Genomic DNA, 22,383 nt, shown 5'->3' with positions numbered 1-22,383 from the left:
CCAAGCGCTGTGCCGCTGGGACGATTAAAAACAGCGAGTACAGGGGGACACGGGGGTAAAGAAAAAAGCAGTTCATTATCTCCGAGAGAAGTATTTCCTCTCCGCCTGAGGAAGCAATGATTTCTCTGCAATTTCTAATCAAAACATGGAAAACCTGGGATTCTAACAGAAAAATGAGCGGCATTTTTCTTTTTCCTTCTCTCATCCCCTGGGAAGAGAAACAAGGAAACCATGTCTGCAGAAAGATAAGCACAGGAAGCGCAGGGCAGCGGAAGGTCGCCCTTCTCCCCGCCGTGCCTTGGGGGCACTGTCCCCCCGAGCCGTGCTGCTGGGCAAGCAAGGCCCCGCGGCTGCCAGGCTGGGCACCAACTCCGGCCTGCGACAGGGCGTCCTTCCTGCGCCGGCAGCTTGCAAAACGGGCTCTCAAAGTACGTGACAGTCAGCTCAGTCCTTGTGACAGTGTTAAAAAATAGATCCTTGGTACTTACAGATTATTTGTAATTCTATCAAATTGCCTTTTCTATTCACTGTGTCATTTGAGATCCTCACGACCCAAATGCAGAGTTGGCATCTTGAAAACAGCTGGCTGCAGAGAAGCACAAAGTCCTGGAAACACCACAGCCAACCCTAGGCTTACTGCAGTTATCACCTTTTTTCTTTAGTGCTACAAATTCTTTGCTCTATCAAAGACAGCTTTAATAATTTGGAGAACACGTATTGATGTCACACTGCAAAACAGGAGAAAATTCCTGTTATAAGGAGATTTGCTGACAGCAGTTGGAAGGTCTGGTTGCATTTTCTAAAACTATTTCAGGTCAGTATATAAAAAAGGTAAAATACAAAACCCCACAAAGTGAAAAATGCAGTATTAATACACATGCTTTAATGCACTAGCATTAGAAATAATACAGGATGCAATCCGAAGCTGCTGAAGTCGGTGCAAAGACTGCTGCTGATGGCAGGGAGTTCCTGGATTAGGTCCCAGCTGGTAAGGAGGCTGCAGCCTAGAACGTGCTGATGAACTACACGCGTTCAGACTGCAATACGCACAGCTCATGAGAGCAGAGACTTCTACCACCTACCACCACGTTTACAGGAACAAATTCCAGCATATCTACTGTAACTCAGTGGCATGATTGAGTATGGTAATTCAGAAATTAAAGTTTACATATTAATGGCAGTGCAGTGCATCAAGTATGAAAATTTATGAACAATCAAACTATACAGACCATTATGGAGACACCACAGACACCATTTTAATCAACATGCAACGTAAGTAAATGACACCTCTGAAATCAAGAGGCATTAGAATACATGCTGAGCTCCTTGACATTTGTCTTTCCAAGAGACTTTGGGAACATGGGATTTAACTGGCTAAGAAAAATTTTACAAAACGCTTTCAACAGGCTATCTAGTATATTACTAAAAACCCATGTGAAAGGTGATTTTAAACTGTGGTAGGAATCTACTGCTTTGTACCCCACTGATTAAGACCGATTATGTTTCATACCTACAGAGAAACATGACCAGGAATTGAAGCTTTCCATTATCTCAGAGTACAAGACATTCACCTACAATGGAGCCTTGCTGTCCACTATTCCTGTTATACACCGATTCCTACTGTAATAAAAAAAAAGGAAGTTTCCTTATGCTACTGAGCAGAAGATTAGCACTTTGTGTTGGAGCTCAATATGGAAATCCAGATCTCCAGAATACCTGAGGTAATCATACTGTGTATTTACAGAGAGCTGAATCCTGCCAGTTACAGAGGCCCTGGAGCACTGAGCCTGCCAGCATCTGGCAGGACTAAGCCCTCAAGACATTTCATGGAACTTAATGGCATATATTGCTCATCAGTGAAAATGAACAACACTTATTGCACCTGACATTAATAAAGAAGTTTTAGCTGAAAGCAGTTTACACTGGGCATCCTAGTATACCCAAAAGGATTGGGAAGGAGGCTGCAAGATCAGAAAGGACATACCTGATCCACAGGTGCTATTACTCTTTTCAGGAGCTCTGGAGTTTTAAGGGTTTGGGTATGTTGCTAGACCTTTAGCATCAAATAGACTGAAACTGCTTCCCAGACAGGTGAGAGTTGGGAATGCAGCAAATGAATTTGCAGAGCTATAGGGAAGGAATTGTTTGTCTACAGGAAGTCATCCTGCAAAATCTGCCGAAGGGTTTTTTGTGTGTCTGGGAAGGAAAATAGCAGTGGAGATTTGAAGGAAGTGTCTTGGACATTTTTCCAGCAGCATTGCACTGAGACAGCAACTACACCATTAAGCTTTAGGTAGCTTTATATTACAGCCAGTCACACTACGTACTGCCTGGCACGTAGGCTGTGAAAAGACAGGTCTTTAGAAAAACCTATGTCTAAAGTGTATACACTATACATCACCATATCTTACATTGTCCCATCTGTACACCGGGAATTTTACATTCTCTATATTCTACTGAAACATCCACTGCTGTTAAATACTGTGGATTAGGAAGTATATTTTAATTTTAAGCAGCTATATAAAAAACAACTTACTAGAAATTACTGTTTACAGATGATATTCCTAATATTCTTATTCAGACTAAACACACTCTTTAAAAGGGCAGAATCTGCTTTTCCTAGCATTATTAGACCACACACAAAGCAAAAACTGTTTTGTAAGATTCTTCTGCTTGGAAAAAGAATCTCTTGGACACTTCTAAAACGTTATTAGCTTTGCAGCAATAATCATCCAAATTTGGTGCATTATTATACATTTACTGCAATATGATAAATATTTTAAATACCTTGCTAAATTTAACATGCCAGAAAGTTTAATTTTACCATAGTTTGCAGAACTTTTATTTACCCAATTTTGCTTATCGTAGCCAGCTTGGAGAAAAGCCAATTCATTCCCTAAATATATTTAAACAGCAGGTTGGCATAACACCATAGTTATCAGCATTGTTAGAAACTCACATGGATAATGTATTACCTAAAAATTCTCCTTAAGTTATCCATAGAGCAGACAAAAAGAGATAATGAAGAATTGCATCTGCTGGTTTGGGGCTTCAGGTGACACTATCTAGGTATTAAATAACCTGACACATAAGCCTGTACCTACATGCACAGCAGCAGCGGAGCTCACTGTTGAGGAAAGCAAACTGCAGTGCTGCCCACGGAGACTATGCTCACCCTTATTTGCAGAGGCGTCTAGTGAATTCCTAGGTTTCCTTGTGCACGTGTTTAGACAGCACAAACATACACATTGCTGCAGGTAATCTAAAGGATACTGCTTCTGATATTAAGGATTGGTGACCCTAAATTTAGGCTGGCCACATTACGTATGAGATAACATATTCAGGTTAGGGTTAGTAGTGAGAACAGCAAAAAGGTAAAACAGCTCTCATAGGAGTGTTCTACACAAACTCCATTGGCTCAATATTTACCTTTGTGGCTCAAATTTCAAGTTTTGCTGTCAAAATACTACAAACAAGCTCCACATTGTGTCCAGAAGGATTAAGTTTATTTTCCATGAAAAGTTCCACATGCTCATTTAAAAAGTATACTTGCTGCACAGGAAGTTTAATTTAAGAGGAAAAAAAGAAAAATAGACTGCTCTTCGAAGTTTGGTCCTCCAGGATATATACCTAGTGTGACTGACCTGCAGTCACCAGCATAAAGGCCAGCCTGGTGTTAAAGCTTCCACTGTGAAAAAGCTTGTGGAAGAGCAGGAGTTACCACATCTCGTTCTTAACGGCCTAGCGCTAACCAGAGTCAGCGTAGGAACATGGGAATCTGTTAAATTACAGGTCCACAGACAGAAGGACAACTCAGTCATTACCTGATCTCCCTTCTGAACAGTCCCAGAAAATGCAAACCAGACCTTCCTGTTACAGGCCCATTCTTTATGGTAACAGGGAGACAGATGGCAGTAGGGGGGAGCAAACAGCAAAGCTGCTCCGATCATCCTGCCGTCCGGCATCTGCAACGCATGCAGCTACGCTCTGCTGACTTCATGTACGAACCGCAGACTAACTGTACATGCTAACGGGTACTAGTTTTATACTGAGCTAGCAGGCATTGCTTTTCTTAAAGATTTTCTTCAGCTGCTGAGGTATACGTACTGTAGAACATAAAACAACTCATACAATTCCCCAGCTACCACAATCTACATTAGAGTGGTCATTTTATCTAAAACTATCTAACAAAATGCATACAATTCATTCTGTTAAAGTAAAAAAAGACTTGCACTACAAGAATCACATTCCTTTTCTTCTCGACATTTAAGACTTCTGGGAATCTGACTGCTGGAAACGGTTTAGCTTCTCTGGATTATTCGATGCCATTTGAGAAAAGTCACGAAAAATGTCCTGATAAATTTCATCTCCTAGGTAGAAAAGAAAAGGGAAACAGTTTTAAACATTCATGACCGTTAACATCACCCATCATTGCACAAATGCCCTGAAGGGCCACCAATTACTGTGTAACACTTATTCATGTCTAAGGACTGCTTTATAGATGGAATGATGCTGATGTGAACTCTTTGGGACTGTTTACTTGCATGCACGTTCTGTAGAAGCAAATTAAACAAAGCCAAACTATACCTGAAATAGTACCTCACAGGCAGCCACACAGAGGAAAGTTCAGAGTTAGAAAGGAAAAATGAAAGCATTTTAAAGCAATGTAAAAAGAAAAATGTTTATTAGCTATTAAAGAACAAAATCCTTGGTTTTGCAAGGAAGTGCTACCCAAGATTCTCTCTTCAGACAAGTAGAATCACAGCGTAAAGACAGATTTACTTGGAAACAGAGGTCAGAAGTCTTACAGCCAGACAGAACTCCCCATTAAATAAACAATCAGCAAGCAATAGTATATAAAAAAAAAAATTAAATCCTAAGTAGAGAAATGATTGTTCATAACTTTTGGTCTATTACTTCAGCATATATAAATTTTTACATGCATTACTGAACACTCATTATATCTTTTAGTTTTATCTATGAGTGATTATACTTTCCTTAAATATCTTTATCATCTTCACTCTTTGTGCTTACACACAACCTGACTACTTGCACATACTCCAAAAGAAGGGATGGCAGCAATTTCCACCAGGCCTGTCTCCCTCCCCCTCCCTGTCTACACAGGAAAACACATTCAGGAATGATTACTTCTTGAGCCACTGCCAAGGCATTCGTTTGCCACTTTAAAATGGACATTTTCACATTCTTTCAGCTGCTGCAGCATTTTGGGCCTTGAGATCACGTTTCATTTGAAAACATTAGCCATACTCTACTGCTTTCAAAGGGAATTAAATGCATAAAACATTTGGTCCGGTCAGGAGCTATGCAGCCATCCAAATTTTACTGTCTCTCCAACACACATGACCACACAGGAGACAAGATCCCAGTACTACTGTTCCTTGCTGACAGCTTGGTTAATAGCATGACAAAGAAATCAACCCCAAAACCTCTCTCATAATGTACGTTGAACATGGGTTTGTTTCCCCCAGTATGATTGTGGAAGAAAAGTATTATTCCACAACTTTTTTCCAGAGGGCAGTGTAAAAAGGGATTTTTGTGTTTGAGTTACACTGTCTCATTTTTCCATCTTCTAATGCACATGTCCAATATTAGAACTATTATTCTTTTGGAGATGAGACTCCATTCATTTGAAAACACTTTCAGAAATTCTGACCCTCCAGGAATATTTAACATGCACGGCATGTGGGTTTATTTAAAATGTAATGACAATTCTCCCCAGACTTAAAGAGATGGATACATTCAACACTGCTGTATTAGGAAAAAGAGTCAGTTCTCGTGAAATTCCCTTTTGGTTTTCAGATTTAGTTTCAAGTACATTCTAGAGATGAAGCAGGCACATTTTATTGTCACGTTTTCCAATAGCTGCTTGTACTGGGAGATCAGCACAGGATGAAGGGAGTGGTAACGTTCACCAGAAGAACGGCTGTGAAGAGCACAAATCTCAATCAAGCTTGTATGATAAAAGCGATTATGCTTTTAGCACAGAAGTGGGTTCCAGTGGTGAACTAGTACTGTAGTTCAAGTTGCCATATTTGGTTCTTTCATATTAACTTGAAAGAAAAAATCGAAAGCTATTTTCGCAAGATACATTGTGGCTCTGGTTTTGGCTCTATTACATAACAAAAATATTGCATACAAAAATAGACTAAAATAAAGTGCCCCTTTAGTCTGTACGCTGCATTAAAATACTGTAAACCTTATAATTATTGTAAAATCCTACTTTAAAACTGAATTCTGGAAATTCCCTTTCCAAGCAATGTTTTCCCTAAAGTGCAGATTATGTACAAAAATACTGTAACACCGCTTTACCATTAAACACCAGAGTAACTCAAAAGGCACACGTCATACATTCAAGAAAAGATAGGCAGGAAGAGGAGCAGTACTACTATCAAAGAGTCAGCAGACATACTGTAGCACCAGAAGATGAGCACTCAAGTATTATACAAGAAACAGTACAATGGTGCATATGGCTTCTACCACCAGCAATGAACGTTTTGTGGAACTCGGTCGTTTCAGCTAGTTCCCACCCTAGGAATACTTTGGAAGACCAACTGTACCTTGCAGAGCAATATATACATTCTCTCAGTAGCTCAAACCAGGCATATTTAAATCAGAAATGCTGATGCCATTAGCTACGTTAGTAATTGTTTATCGACCGCAATATGAAAGCAGAGGAGCGGGCAGTTGGCTTCACTCTGGTGACAGCACACTCATACATCAATATTTACCATCACATAGCTCCCAGCAAACATACAATTGTCTTGAAAACCCTTGTTTTCTTCTAGAATAATAATTTTGGGAAAGAGGAGTTCTAATACAAGGGCAGCGCAGGTAACGTGTGTACGCAGTGAAAAAGACCTGCCTCCTCCCTCTACAACCACGTAAAGGTGTTGCGCCTGGCGACAGCAGAGAGGGGTTTTGTGCTTATGCAGCTACGCAACCCTTCCAGCAGGCTGGCAGACATCAGCATTCAAAACGCTGAAATATTTACTTCAGCTTTAAAAGAGACTGCAGCAAGTAAAGAGTAAAGGAGAGCAAAGCTGTGCTACCCAAAGCTACAGCAAGATCTCCTGGCTGGGACGCTGCGCTACAGCTTGTGGCTGGGATTTCAGTTGTTACCCTAATGATACCCTCCCCCCAATTCTGGGCAAACTGTGTCCCTCGTAGCAGCTCCACTTCCTACTGTCAATCTCGCCTGTTCACAGGGAGCAGACACAATCTGATCCAGACATTTTAGAGAGAGTATTAACTACAGTCTCTGGGTTCTACTGTAACACAAACTGACAGATCAAGATATTCTCAATGAAAGGCTTAGCCAGCTTTGTGTTTCACCTACCTGATGGAATAATCTGTCTGAAGTTATTTCAAACCAGATGTCAGGGAAGTATCTCCCATCTCCAGTTTAAACACATTCATGTGTCCAAGGCCAGGCTGGACGGGGCTGTGAGCAACCTGACCTGGTGGGAGGTGTCCCTGCCCATGGCAGGGGGGTTGGAACTAGATGATCCCTTTAAGGTCCCTTCCAACCCAAACCATCCTGTGATTCTATGGTATTTTCACGTGATTAGTGCCTGCATTTGTTATGAATGCAACATTTTACTAAACACGTAGGTTTAGTAACCAAGGCTTTTGTACAAACTATATTATAAACCAGAAAATGTGTTTATAATTTCAGATTTGTGACAAGTCATTTAAATGGTCTAAAATACTAATTTATAATTTAGCATAAAGCTTTTGAATCAAAGTACCTACATTCCTTAAAACAAAGGTATTTTACTATTTGCAACTGATAGCTATTGTTTTTACCTCTTACAATAAAAGTGAGGAGTCTCAAAAACACCTCAGCATTCATTCCCTCCAGTCTGCCAGTGAAGTAATGTGTATTACATGAGCAAACCGCTTTACACTCAAAACAGCCAAACTGGCAATAAGCTTTTTTTCACCCCACTGCATTTTCTGAGTGGGGAATTCTTCCTCATTTAAGCTCACACTTAAGTGTACACTTCTAAATAACCTATTGCTCTGTCAAAGCTTTGAATGTCTGAGTGTCTACAGTCTTTTGATTGTTTTAATTTGAATTTCCTAGAAGATTCATTTAAAAATAAACTTTAAGTCATCCATTGTTAAGGAGAAGCTTTATGAAATAAGTAAGTTTGGTTTATTTAATAGAGTTCATCTGGGACATGGACAGGAGACTCACTGTTGCCCTTTGAGTGTATTCCAGCCCCAATCTGGTAAAAGACATAAGCACACAGAACCCTTATGAGTCAGTGGAAAATACATAAGGGCTTTATAGGAGTGAGCCAAGAGTACTCAGCACTCAACCTTAAAAATAAGGTTTGCCTTTCACTACTGACTGGTATAATGGTATGTTTTTAGCTGTCAAACTTGACAGTCAAGCATGCCTTCATTATTGGTATTTTCATGAAATTAAATTAGGTTCCTATGGAAGCATATCATGATAGAAGTGGCTTGCACAAACATCACATCAGGACATCGTGTAAATCGGGACCGAGTGCCTGAGGATAAAGTTGCACATATTCATTAAGTACAATTTGTTACTTTCTTGTACCTGTTGGCTCAAATATATGCCAATTTTTTTTAACTAAATGGTAACATATTATGCATACAAAAATACACTTAAGAATGACTGTTTGGTTTCTTATTTGTACCTTAAGAAATAAAAATATTTTAAAATAAAATTTGAGGAAATAATGCTTTCCTATTTCTGTCTGGAGTTATTCTGAAATATTTAAATGTACATTTTTACATTGGTGTGCAAGCATTTTCTTCATAAAAAAAAGAAAAAGAGGACCATCCACAGGAAGGAGAATGGTATCCTGTAATCAGATGAACTCCTCAGCTGTCTCTGAGCAAGCCGGGTAAGAAGGCTGCTCTTAAATAACGTCAGGTAAATCCTAACATCACGTGAATTTCAATGGAACATCAATAGGAGAAAACTGTAGACAACTACCAGCAAAAACAGGTTGTTAATGGCTGTACTAACATAGACTACTATAATAATGTACTTTAAACACCCTCCTAGTAGGTCCCTTAAATAGTCTGGTGGTCACACCAGTGAAGCTTTAACATTTGTTGGTTGTTTATAAAAACATTGTTATATGAAGCTATCTTCTATTTCCCCTCAGATCCTAAGAATCTAACTGTAAACTGATAAATTCCTGAATGCACTTCTTATACTGCATTTCAGTATGGTTATTAGTGGAGTATTGACCTGGCTGTCCATAGAGTCCTTCCGATTCACGCATTTCTTCATTCATCCTCGCTAAGCGCAACCTATGAATTAGGAAACAAAGAGAACAATGTCATCTTTAAAGCACTAAAAGAGACTGCAATTCAAGACCTACAGTGCATTCCCAGATCTCTCACCAGCGAGGTCATCTATGAATAGTGCAATCTAATTTTTCTTTTGCTCTCCCTGTTTTTACGTAAAGGAATTTTGACATTTCTCATATTTCTAACTTGAGACAGAATAGGAAAACCTAGTTGCCTAGTTAAAAAACAGAGCATACAACTTACAGTGTTACAATATCTGCATTTGCAGCTTCTACTGCTATACTCAATGGATCTTTCCCATCTTCATCAGTGGCATGCTGGTTTGCTCCCCGTTTTAGGAATAAACATACCTGTCTGTTTAGAAAAAGCTTTTAAGGATAATTTTCACAACAATAAAGGAAAAGCAAGTAAGTTCAAGCTGGATGCAATGTAGAAAAGCAAATAAGTTCAAGCTGGATGCAATGTATTTGGCTTAAATTGCCAAAAAGTATCTTGAACATATCAAAACAGTGCTATTCATCTGGAACAACTAAGATCTTATCACAGTAGTAAGAACTTTTATATTATTCCCATTAGAAAGACAGCTTAAGTCAAATCTAGCACAGCAAGGAGCATTTCAGAAGCGAGGCTCCACCCTCCTGTATCATCTCAGGTTGTAGAACCAAACAACCTCATCCCTTTCACCATGACAGACAAGAAGCACTCAGCAGGATAAATCAATACAGTACAGAATACTGTTCTCACATACCTGATTTACCCTGCAGAAACTGACCTCATTTTTCTCTGCTGTGATAATGCCTTCATCTTTATGAACATGGCATACTGACTAAGCTTCTATCTTAAACTCTCCCAAGCTGTCAACTTGCACTCTGTGTAGAATTCATGCATGTGAAGAGTTTGGGCACCACCAACCAGATTATGTCCTCATCTGAGCTGAGCTGGTAAAGGGCCTCAGTTAAAAGCCATGATTCCAAAAATTAACATGTAAGGCAGCACATTTTGAAGCAAGATACACGATCAGCAAAGCACATAGGTGGGATGAGTCAGAAGCAGCCTTGTCCCTCACACATCACTATTTCTCCTATTTGTACCATATTTCTTAAGAAAACTATAAAAGACTCATGAGACTCTTCACCAAAGGTTCATGCTATTTCAAAGCATTAGTAAATACCTGTTTTTACAAACTGGACAAGAGTGTGTTTACAGGTGTGTATTTTGCTAGCAGATGACACTGCTAAATCCAAATGTTACTTCCTCTCTCACCACAAAAGTTTAAGAAAAACCTGTAACACCTGAAATATATGTAAATACCAGAATGTTTTGGGGAAATGAAGAAGCCTCGCATTAAACAACTCCAGTAAAGGATGGCCATTTACAAATTCCGGGGCAGTGAGTTACCCAGTATGTCCCAGAACTGTGGCGTGGTGCAGGGGTCCTCTTCCTTTCATGTCCCTGATGTTCACATTGGCCCCATTCTGGAGCAGGAATTCACAAGTAACCAATGAGCCCTACGGAATAAAAGCAAAGAAACAATTCGACACCAGATCTCTAGAGTAAGAGACAAACCTGTTCTGCCTTCTCACCACCGAGTCACACGGCAATGGAAACAAAAGGGATTTGCTTCCCTATCAAATTTAAACACTACTACGTTATAGAATTTCAAACAAACCATCAATGAGAAAAATACAGTACAGAAACAACTTGGAGAGAACACTGTAAAGACAACTTCAGCATCACATTATCATTCATTAGCGAAAAAAGCAGTTCAAAAGGCTGACAGAACTATCCCTATTATTCCCCTTCCCCTCCTCCCACACCAGTGGGTGCTGCACATGCTGCATACATACCCCTCGCACTGCCTGAATGAGTGGCGTTGCTTTGTTTTCTTCCACATTGACCCAGTTTACTTCAGCTCCATGGGCTAATGCTTCTGCCATATCAGGAAGATTCTTCTCAAAGGCAGCTTGATACAGCTGCAATCCTGGACTAGGCTGTTTGGAGTTACAGAACACAGAAGACTCTTGCTTGTCCACTTCTGAAAATAGAATAAAAAATGCTTATCTAAAGGTACCTCCTGTAATTCTGACCAAAATTGTCATTTCTCTGGCATAAGGTAGCTCAGGTTTTGCAGAATGCTGTGCATTGTTGTCCCTTTCTGCCAGGGTAAGTCACAGATGCCTTTAGCTTGTTCCAGCATTCAGGCATGGCTACTTCACAGAATTATTACTGCCTAGAAAACATTCTCTCCACATCACCAGCATGTGTGAAAAGTCTACCAACTAGCTATTCCATGCCATTTCTAGGGAATTATTTTAGGTTAGAAGCATGTTTTATCCTACACTGCAAGATATGAATACAACTGATTTCCTGCAGGGATGTAGTCATACAGAAGTAACTATCTGCAACAGCTTGATGCATTAGAATATGAGGCTAATACTGTTCTGATTTAGTTTTCATTAAAAGTTACTATTGTCATTTACCAGTTAGTCACTGTGCATATAATCTTTTGGACTACAGCATAATTTTTGTTTTCATCTAACCCAAACCATTCTGTGATTCTATAATCTCAGTATAAGTTAAAGCCTGTGAGATAAAGGCATTGTTATGTACAAGCTTTCAAGGGTTATAGCATCATGTTTCTACAATGCAGCCCAGAAAGATCCAAGCCACATGCTGCTTGCCTACAAACCACAGCTGTGAACTACCAAGTTTACAACATACCTCAGAAGAGTGCTTTGATGTAGAAGAATTAAGTTTGCTTTCTAAATAAGTGTTTCTGATATTTTGGCAAGCCATACTCAAAGCAATCGGACAGCCCAGGATCTTAATATTAAATAGTAAATAATTTCATGAATCAATTTATAAAACTGAGTAAAGACGGGGTAATGTTTAAAGACACAGTCAATTCCATGTACATGGACAACAAAAACTAAGCAAGAATGCTCAAATAACACATGAAAGCCTATTATCTGTGACTCAACAGGAATTCCATCTCCAAGGATTTAACTATTTATAAAAGGATTATGCATTTCTATGGAGACTTATCTGTATCAAAATGCAGCATTGCTCCCTGTTAAAAAAAAAACACCACCAAACAAACCACAAACAATCAAAGTTCTGGCTCAGTATCATCTGGCTGGAACAAAACATAATTCTCTACACTCATTTAGAAGGATTCAGTATCATTCTTGCTATCGAGCCTGGAGGAGGAAAAATGTCACTCAAGCAATTACCCTGCTAAAAACAATTCAGCCCACCAGGATAAAAGAGACATGACTTGTATTACCAAGAACTGATGATACTGATCTCTGATAGGAGCAAGTAGTAATTAACTGTTCATCTTGAAGTGCAAAGCCTAACGCACCTGGTTCATACAAACTGTTAACTGATATAGTAGAGGCAAGGTGTTCTCTGCTGTCATCAGCACTCTGCGGGATCCCACTGTCACTGCTCTGTACTGTTTTGGGGAGAAACTGTAATTACTACGCAGACCGTTAAGTTACCTACTCTTCACAGATACCATGATAATAAAGCAAGCTCTTTAACTTGGTCCTGAACACATAATTTTTAAGTGACTAGTAATTACTCAATGCTCTTAACAGATCCATAGAAAAATATGAAGTCACACTGCAACCATAACTTTTATAATAATAATAAATGTCAAAGATTATTAGAATGGAAAAGATCAGGATAAGTAAAAAAGCTTAAATTATTTCATGAATACAATAAGCAATGCAGTAGCCTGGAGACAATGGCTTAAAGGCAGGGAGATGGCCACAACACACAATGGATCACTAGTGCAAATACTGAACACGCCATAGCTGTAGTACTTACTACTACGTAGTTTTGAAGAGGTATCAAAGTAGGAGAAGAGTGAATCTAGTTCATCAGGACAGAACAGAGACTCCCGCCTGGCCTCGTCGCTACTTACAGCAACCGCTGGGACATGCAAGTTAGCAAAGCACAAAGCAGGCAGTAAGGAAGGGATAGGGCAGGAAAGAACGTTATTGGAAAAATTAAGAAGGATGAAAATACGGAGGAAAGAGGGTGGTTAATATGTTTCTGAACGATAAGCATCCCCACTCTGAATTCTTCCCCACCTAAAAACGCACATCTCTGAACAAGTCTCTCCCCTATCCTTCTGAACTAGGCTGTGACCCATTACAAGACAAATCCCAATTTCCTTGCATCGGGCAGGAAATCAATACAAAAATATGTTACTTCCAACAGAGCATGTGTAATATAGCTAAGAGAAGCATGTAAATACCTTTTGGGGATGCCACACCTTGTTCCCCGGCCAAAAGAGATTTTTCAGGGCCACTGTGCCTTTTCTCTTCCTGACTCTGAGGCAAAACTTTTGTTCCAGATTCAAGCAGAGGTACAGATGCAGGCTGCTTCTCTACAAACTTTCTTTCCACGTATTTTGCTCTGATGTATGCCTCCTTCTCCTGCCTGTCATGCACAAAATCCCTGGAGTTAGTAAACTAATATTTTAATATTTTCACATATCAAAAGAACATCCATTTCATAATAAAGCCACTAACCAGAACTGTGGGTTGGCACTACACGTAACACATACTTTGGATACATTTTCAGAAAGATGAAGAGCATGAAAGATGAACTCTTCCTGGATTCTTGTCAGAATTTTGCATAGTACTCAAAAAGCAATTTTGTTAGATCATATATGTATATTTTCTTTCAGGCAGAGATTTAGAAAGTGGTATGTGGAAGAAATAAGCATTAGGTACTATAAATGTGATTTAGAATAGACTATTTCAGTTGGAAGTGAGCTACAACAATCATCTACTCCAACTACCACTTGTTGGTATTAATCTCTTTACATGTTTTACATTGTCAATAACCAATTAATACAGCATCTATTTAGTTTTTTCGGTAAATATGAATTGCAACGTTTGTTAAAGGAACATCAAGATGGCACAAGACAGCCACAACAATAACAAGCCTCAGGCAGGCACAGACACCAGTTCCGCAAAGCATACTGAAGTATCTTGTAACCCGAGGTTATCATTCTAAGACACACACCCCAGTTGTGACACACTGATGAAAGGAGCTATACAAGAATTACTGCTGAAACTGCTGAAAAGCAGTTACCACTAGAAGGAATATCTAGCAAATGTCCTACATTATTTATATTATTAACATCGTCTCCAAATTGACAGTGCTTTCGAAAATGCTGTTTTCTATACCATAAAACTGCCTGACAACAAGAGCATAGAACTGGAAAGTTGGTAAAAAAGGTTTAAAAAGACATCATATACAGCAGAACTACCTTCAAACGCAAATTAGCATCAGAGAAACGGAAGAGAGCAGTACAATCAGAAGGTTGCTGTACAGCAGCAGAGCCCATGCACAACATTGGCAGAGAGAAAAAAAGCATTTGGGGGATCAGGGAACAAGAGTCAGACACAAGAACAAAGTGCTTGTAAACAAAGGCACAGGCCACAGGTTCCTTCCAGGAGCACTCAGAGAGCAGGGACAGCTGGCTGAGGTGGCACAAAGCAGGCAGAAAACCAAATCAACATGCCCACGTTGATGAGAGCGCAGGATGCTATAGAGGTGTCAAAGGGAGGGAGTGAGATCAGAAAAAGAACAAGCGAACAAGAGGAGCTGAAAGGGACCAGCAAGGAATAACCACTAAGGATTGAATGACACACTGGTGATAAAGGGGAAACGACGAGTAGATCAAAGCAGCAGTAGACAGTTCAGCCTCCACCTGGGAAAGATGCTGCAGCTTAAGGAAGCAACAAGAAAAGGAAGAAAGAGGCACCGCCAGCAAATAACTACCTTTGGCTTCCAGATTGTGGCTTCTTAACTCCCACTTTCTCCAACTTCGCTTCATATATTCTATTTATAACGTCATTTCCCAATTCACACATAAGCTATGAAGCAAAATAAATAAATTCAAATACAGTTGCAAAAGGCTTTATCTACCAATTTAGTTGGTTTTAACCTCATTCAGCCTATTTTTACAACTTAGTATTTTCACTTTTCAAAAGTACACTCAGAAATCAGCACAGGTTTATATCATGACAATGAAACCATCAGGGAATAGAGACCAAATTCTAAGTAACGTATAGTAACAGTATAGTCACTCTTAAAACTGCTGTTCCCTGCTGAAAAAGGACTGCAAAAAACCACCATCTGTCATTTAAGAACCATTTCTGTGCCATCAGAAGGCATCTGCAGGCCTCGTTAACAAGGTACTCATTTCCACCAGCTTTGCCAGTAGCTATCCTTATCTCATTGGCAAGAGACAATCAATTTTATTCCATCTTGTCCAACGTACATTTTTGCTAAACGATAATTTAAGTCTATAAAAAAGATCATATTTAAAACAGCCTGCAGATACTACTTCAAGGAGATTTCAGCCCATTATGTCCAATTTACTGATGGCAACGAACAGACTTCTTGCTTCTAAAACCAAGTAGTCAACCTGCTGTTAGTATTTACATGAACAGGACAAAGGGTGTTGGTTTGGGGGATTTTCGTTTGTTTCCTCAGCATGCACACATTGATATTAAAATTAAAGGTCAAACCACAAGAGAAAGAGCCCTACTCACATTGTCTTTAGATTGCTCAGAATAGAGAAGCAATACCTAAGTGCCAGAACATCAGGGCCAGGAACAAACGCTTTGCATCAGTTACTCAGCTGCACACAGGCATCCATACAGGAGTTCCTATTTCAGTGTCACATGGTTTTCATAGCCATGTTTCAAGGCAGAATTTTGGCATACAAGTAGCACACAAGAGCAGTTGCATGAATGTTCTCCTATAAGCAGCAGGAGTACGAACTCAAGATCTCACCATAAGAGCTGGCACCTGAATTTTCAAGTATGATCATGCTTTAGGCTGATAAATCACTTCCACAATTTTTCAGCTCACTGTATTATTGGGCTGTAAGGAGATATCCATTTTTATATGTTGAAAGTATCAGATCAAACTTACTACTCAAAGTCCATCTGTGAACCCCAAAGTGTCAAAAGTTGTTCTGAGTGAAGTTTGTAACAAGAATAGCTACTGCTCCTGCATGTATTGTAACAAAGTGTGAATTAAAACAAACACCACACAGCTCTAAGCACTTGTGAGTAGAAAGTTTAAGACATGCCCTGGGTCCAAACACAAGTGTTTCCTGCACTGAACTTTCTGATGCAGCTGCTTTAGAACAACCATCTAAGTACCAAAAAGAAACTTGTTCCAAAAATATTACTGTACCTTTAGAAGTTCAGGTTCCCACGAATCCAGCGTTAGAGATCTTACTTTTGAGAAGTGGACTCCCAAGCTCCTGAACAGCATGAAAACAACCATTAACCTGTAACTACATGCTGTGTCTCCCCTCAGTTTTAACATTGCTTTACTTGCATAAATCAGTTACCTTAATTCTGTTTACAAAGAGGGGGTCTCTAACCTTGCTTCAATATACACATTTGAAGAGGCAAACACCACCCTTCCCGATTAAGTCAACGCACAACCCAAATCGAGTTCTGAAGAGCTGCCCAACCTGTGTATCCCAGAGCACTCGATGCACAGCGTGATTCCTAAGTTGATACTGGCCCAGCGAGGATCAGCCAAACCACAGTCACAGCAGGCAGCATTACCAGGAATACACTGAACTCGCTGCAGAGCACTTTCTCCCTTTAACAACTTGTCTTTTGTCTCACTGCCGGATTCTAGGCTTCCAGTAGAAGGGGATGATTTCTTTTCCTGTTTCTAAAAAATTAAGGAAACAAAGACACACTAAATTAAAGAAATGAGTCCTACAGATACTGACAATACACTAGAATCCTAAAAACATAACTTCTGCATTTAAGGCGGAGGTAAGCCACAGAACTGAAAAAAGTCTAGCTTTTTAAAAGAAATCTAGAACTGAATATAAGAGTATCCAATAATCCCATGAATTTTAATCACACAACAGAAAAATCCCATCAAAACATATAGGCCGAAGTAACCTTAGTAAGATGGAGTGAAAGACAGATTAGATGTAAGTCACAGCCTTCCAAATTTCATTGCAGTTCCACTGGAAGACAAACAATGGATTCTTTTTTCCCCCTCCCATAAAAAGAGGTTCTCTCTATTTATACTTCTCAGGATCTAAAGTGGGGGTGGTTGGTTGGTTGGTTTTTAAACTCACCTCAGATTCATCCCCTTTCTCTCGATATGCTGTAGCAATACTGGTCTGAACAGCTTTAATCCATGCTTGTCGCAGCTTCTCCGAGTCGGCCTGAAGCATGCAGCTTCTGTGACAAATACACGTCTACTCAGATTCAGAGACCGACCGAGCAGCTCACATCACACACATTGTTTAATAAAATACAGACTCTTGAGAAAGCCTATTGCTATCACCACAATTACACTGGTTAGTAGGCATCATGTCATACACCCGTTTACTGTGGGGTAACACAGCAGCTGACCCTTTTTGAACTGCAAACTCCTTGTTTCACGACTATCTGCAGATAATGCTAAAACACGTAGGTATCACTCTTTAAATAACCCACACAACGGCTAAGTTGCCTATTCCCTTTCCTATTCCAAATATTTCATTTTTATATCCTCAAATGCAATTTACCCCCACGACTAACTACATGAGATAGAAGTATCAATGCTGAAAACAGTTCATGCACCGAGATCAGTAGAAAATTATCTTAAAGCTGACAAGGAATTAACTGTTTCCACACCAACAGTCAAAGGAAACAGGTTATGAAGTATAAAACTGTTTCAATGCTTATGGGCTGAAAAAGTACAGGCAAGCAGGAGCAAAATGCCTACTCAAGTGAAACACAATTGAGGATGCCAACAGGAGTACAGCAATCTATTAAGAGGAGAAACCTAAGTAGGAGTGGGGAGTGTAGATAACATCCAAACCTAAAAGCAGGTTGACCTTACACAAAAAATTTAATCTGGTCAAATCCCAAAACCATTATTAATGAGAGCGCCACATCCTGCACCCTGGCTGCGGCAGGACTGCCACACCTCTGCAAGCATAACCGAAGCATCGCACTGCTAGGGCTGACAAATACTTTTAGTTCATCATTTCATGTAGTGTATTCTGAAAGGTAACAACACCACTGAGGTGAGTTTCTCTCTCATGACACCAATCAGAAATTTGGAGAAACTGAGATCAGTTTTCTACATTACTAAGCAGCTCGACAGTATCATCTACTGCTAAGCCGCAGCAGTTCTGCAGCCACGAGCCATTTACGCATAAAGTGCAAGAATGCATGTTTATGTTAATGCCAAAAGCAAACTAAACACTAGGAAACTTCTCACAGCATCACATACTCTTAGCCAAAATTTCAGAGGAGAGAATTGTTCAGATGCTCTTCCTGTTTTGAGCTATCCCCAAGAGAAACGTTAATCTTGCATTTCCAGACAACTGAATGTAACTTTTTTTTTTTTAAAAAAACAAACATGCTCCATCACTTCTCCTTACTTTGTTGGAGAAACCACCTCAAAACAGAAACGTCTTTCTATGTCCTCACAGTGTTTAACCGTGCAAAGCCGCAAGTCTTCAACAACTACTGTGGGATTATCCTAAGAGGCAAAAATTAACAAAACAAGTCACATGCAGTTAAATGATAAATTGGGATTATTAGCAAGATTATAATCTTTCTTCTATTTGCTTGTTTACACAATGTTTTCCTCCAAAAATAAAACTTATGTAGGTGGAATCAGAGATACTTAGTAGGAAAGAGATAAAACGTAAATTTTCATAAAACATAATGAAACTTTAAATACAAACTTTGGCTAATTCCTTTTTACCTACAATCCACTCTACTACATAATCAACACCTTAAATCTAAACAACAGTATTCAAAGCTGTTCAAAGATACATTCTATGAGATGCAATTAGCTCACAAATAAATCAGAAAGATTATACTTAAATCAGCAGTATTGTAAGCGCCAAGTACAAAAACCAGAAGCTGGATGCAGTAGTTCTGATTTGACTCATAACAATTCTCTTCTAAGCTGACAGCAATTTTAAGTTGTGTTTTTAAAAAACAAAAATATAATTGGACTTCAACACAAAATGCCCAGCTCAAACGTGCTCAAACTCAACTGTTTGTTCCCTTTCCAACCACAAAAATGAAATCCCTTGGTTTGCTAGCATCGGATAACAAGGAATAGCCTCTGAACCTGGTCTGACAACACTGAAGAGAAATGAATTGTCATAAGCTTTACCCCCTATTTTTCCCCCTCCTTCTCCATACAGTTCTCCACTTTTTCCAACATGAACACTTACAATGATGTGATCCAAAAGCAGATTCTAGAACAATAAACAAAGGAGCACAGCCCCAAATGTTTGAGAAGGTTGGCTTCTGTAGCTTGGGCAGAGCTACACTTACTGCTGTAATATACAGCTGTGCTTCCCGACCAGCAGGACAGATACCAACTTCTGAACCACCTTACATTCTCCATATTAAATACATGTACATAGCATCCTTGACCGTTTCATAAGTGCTTTCTTGCTTTTCCCCCAACTGCTAAACTGGGTATGTGAACGCTGTAAGTAACTGCAGAGAGCAAGTCCTGAAAGAGTTAAACACAACTGCTCAAAGAAAAGCATGAAATATTTCACTGCCAAAGCCCACACAAGCCTTTAGGGACCAACAGCTTTTAAGGCTTCCCATAAAACTTCTCTGCAACAAGATAACAGAACCCAGGGCAAATAAAGTATGTGCTTACAAGTCACTGTGAAGGAATCTCACCACCCTTAAGTGTGGCTATTAGTCTCATTTTACAAAAGGAGTAACTAATTTAGAAAATGCAGTTGGTTGTTCAAGACCACACAGGATGTCAGTGTCAGCACTGCTTCTCCTTTCCCTGATCAGTCAGGAAAACCATCACCCGTTCCCCAGACAAGCCAGGTTTTCGATACCTACCTTAAACTTCTTCTGGTACACGAGTTGGTTATTTTGTATTGAGAACCAGCGCCTATTCAAATAAAGAGACATCCAGAGAATACACAACTGATTTTACAGTGCTTATTGACCAAAACGTGCTAACAGTCTGCAGAGACTGCACAAAAGAACTCACAAAAGTAATGCCGCAGTCAGTTTTGGCAAGTATTTCGTGAGAATAATGAAAAGAGGGAAAGCAGAGACAAAACAGAAAAGAAAGCAAGGTTCAAATAATTTGAGTCCTAAACAAATGCATTCATGTTATGACAACATTAGTTAAGCTATCACACAAAACATCTTCATTTCAAAGAACATTCACTTCTGTATTTTAGCAGCAAGCTACAATTTTAAGTAGTTGTTTGATAACACAAATTCAGATGGTTCACGTAGCAAATATATTTAAACTCTGTATACTACTCACTCCTGAAGTACTTTTGAGAGAAGAACTAAGAAAAAACTTACTAAGGCATTAAATACCCTACAGTGTTGCTATCCCATGTAGGTTTAATGTTTCTCTTTATTTGGTATTTCTTAAAATTTTAGATGCTGAAATAAAAAGATAGCCTACAAAACCAAAGCAAATCCAAGGAAAACATTTTAAGTAGGATGCTAACTTAAGCCTCAGCTCTGTAGGAAAATATCCAAATATTTGATGAAGGCATCTTATAAAATCCAAAGGTAACAAAGCTTCAACTCCTCTGAACTGTATCCTTCCCTGTTAAACTCACTGCTCAGAGAGGACACAATTCACAGAGAATGAAAAGAACATTGGTATTTGGGAAAAAAAGTTAGGAGCACCTCAGATCTCTAACAAGTGTGTTTTGTCAGACCACTGAATACTTAAAAACCAGCAAATATAACTATCCCTTTCTAGCTCTTCTGGGGATACACAAAGTAAAAGCTAACCAACCATCACTGGTTTTGAACTGATAAATATGAAAGGAATATGATAAAAGAATTCAGTCCTGTAGCGAAATTTACACTTTGTTTTGTTTAGGCTTATAATGCGAAGCTGTGTTTATCACAGCGTAATTCCTCAATTATTTCAAAATACCCCACTGATACCCCATCCCTTTTTCTGCACTGCCAATGAGTTCGAATGGTAACAGTATATAAAATACTCCATTAAAATGTATCTTGTTATCCTCCACAGGCCGCGGAACTGCAAGCTGCAGTTTACTACGATTAGTAACAAAAGGGCTCCATATATTTATTTAACCGCCACAAGCCATTCATGAAAAGAAGCACACACAAAGATTGTTATGAAAAATTAAGCTATACAAAAAGGTAAAAGAATAACTAGTATATGTTAGAAAAGTTAGTACTTAGTAGACAGATGAGATTCTACCTTTTAACAATTAATATTTTCAAATGTTGTGCAGATATATTCCATTTAAAAAGCAACAACACGATCTTTCAATTCTGGATTTCCAACATAACGATCAACTTTTTGGGTTAAGATAACTGAACAGAATAATGCATAAAGTTAACTACTTTTTGATCTATCAACAGCGGTAGTTTTGCTCACTGCTGTTTAAAAGGTATCACCTTTACCTTCTATTTCAAACATACAGGTGCAGTAACTAAGCCCCAAGTAGGAGCATAAGGCAGGTTATTGCTAATATTTAAATAGGTAACTCAACAAAAAAGCAGACTAGAAAAGGAAAAACTCAGGCTTTGTGTGCTATTTTTGAACATAACATCAAATAGGAAAACATGAAAAGTAGTTTAAGTGATAAAGGAAAAAAAAATGCATCCTTGCCCCAAGATAACATGCACTGGAGCAAATAGCTGATAATGGCTTTCAGTAATGTAATTAACCTCATTAACGCAGTTTGTTCTACAGCTACATATTCAGTGAATTACTAAAGTAAACAAGCTCCAGTCTGATCAACTGGATGTAAGTGAGCACACAAATTGTAAACCAGAGTTGTAACATCTTTAAAGCCTAGCCTAGAAGTTCTCAAAGTATTCCAGCCCCTTCCCTAGTAGAGAAATTAAATCTGTTCCAGTCCAGCCAAAGAGTGGGGCTTTGATTTTTTTTTTAAAGAAACATCGATTGAACAGGATGATCAATTTAGAATGTAGTACAGCTTGTAGATATCAATGGAAAATAATACATTTTATTGTATGCTTAATAAAAGAGGCA

General features: G+C 39.0%; 1 protein-coding gene across 1 annotated transcript in view; it reads right to left on the bottom strand.

The window, feature by feature from the left end:
• Positions 1–3,492: 3,492 nt before the first annotated feature.
• The window catches only part of ACAP2 (ArfGAP with coiled-coil, ankyrin repeat and PH domains 2), a 38,922-nt gene continuing 20,031 nt past the window's right edge, over positions 3,493–22,383 (bottom strand). The window contains exons 7-19 of the mRNA XM_010148821.1: positions 20,217–20,268; positions 18,767–18,867; positions 17,468–17,573; positions 16,838–17,046; positions 16,552–16,621; positions 15,124–15,218; positions 13,586–13,770; positions 12,683–12,775; positions 11,166–11,353; positions 10,717–10,826; positions 9,562–9,672; positions 9,257–9,318; positions 3,493–4,370 (exon numbers count right to left, since the gene is read on the bottom strand). Coding sequence (XP_010147123.1) covers positions 4,267–4,370; positions 9,257–9,318; positions 9,562–9,672; positions 10,717–10,826; positions 11,166–11,353; positions 12,683–12,775; positions 13,586–13,770; positions 15,124–15,218; positions 16,552–16,621; positions 16,838–17,046; positions 17,468–17,573; positions 18,767–18,867; positions 20,217–20,268 — 1,486 coding nt within the window. The 3' untranslated portion in view covers positions 3,493–4,266. The remainder of the gene's footprint in view (positions 4,371–9,256; positions 9,319–9,561; positions 9,673–10,716; positions 10,827–11,165; positions 11,354–12,682; positions 12,776–13,585; positions 13,771–15,123; positions 15,219–16,551; positions 16,622–16,837; positions 17,047–17,467; positions 17,574–18,766; positions 18,868–20,216; positions 20,269–22,383) is intronic.

The sequence above is a fragment of the Eurypyga helias genome, unplaced genomic scaffold (assembly GCF_000690775.1).
Source record: "Eurypyga helias isolate BGI_N326 unplaced genomic scaffold, ASM69077v1 scaffold4823, whole genome shotgun sequence".
Taxonomy (NCBI): domain Eukaryota; kingdom Metazoa; phylum Chordata; class Aves; order Eurypygiformes; family Eurypygidae; genus Eurypyga; species Eurypyga helias.
This window is presented reverse-complemented; position numbering and strand designations above follow the sequence as displayed.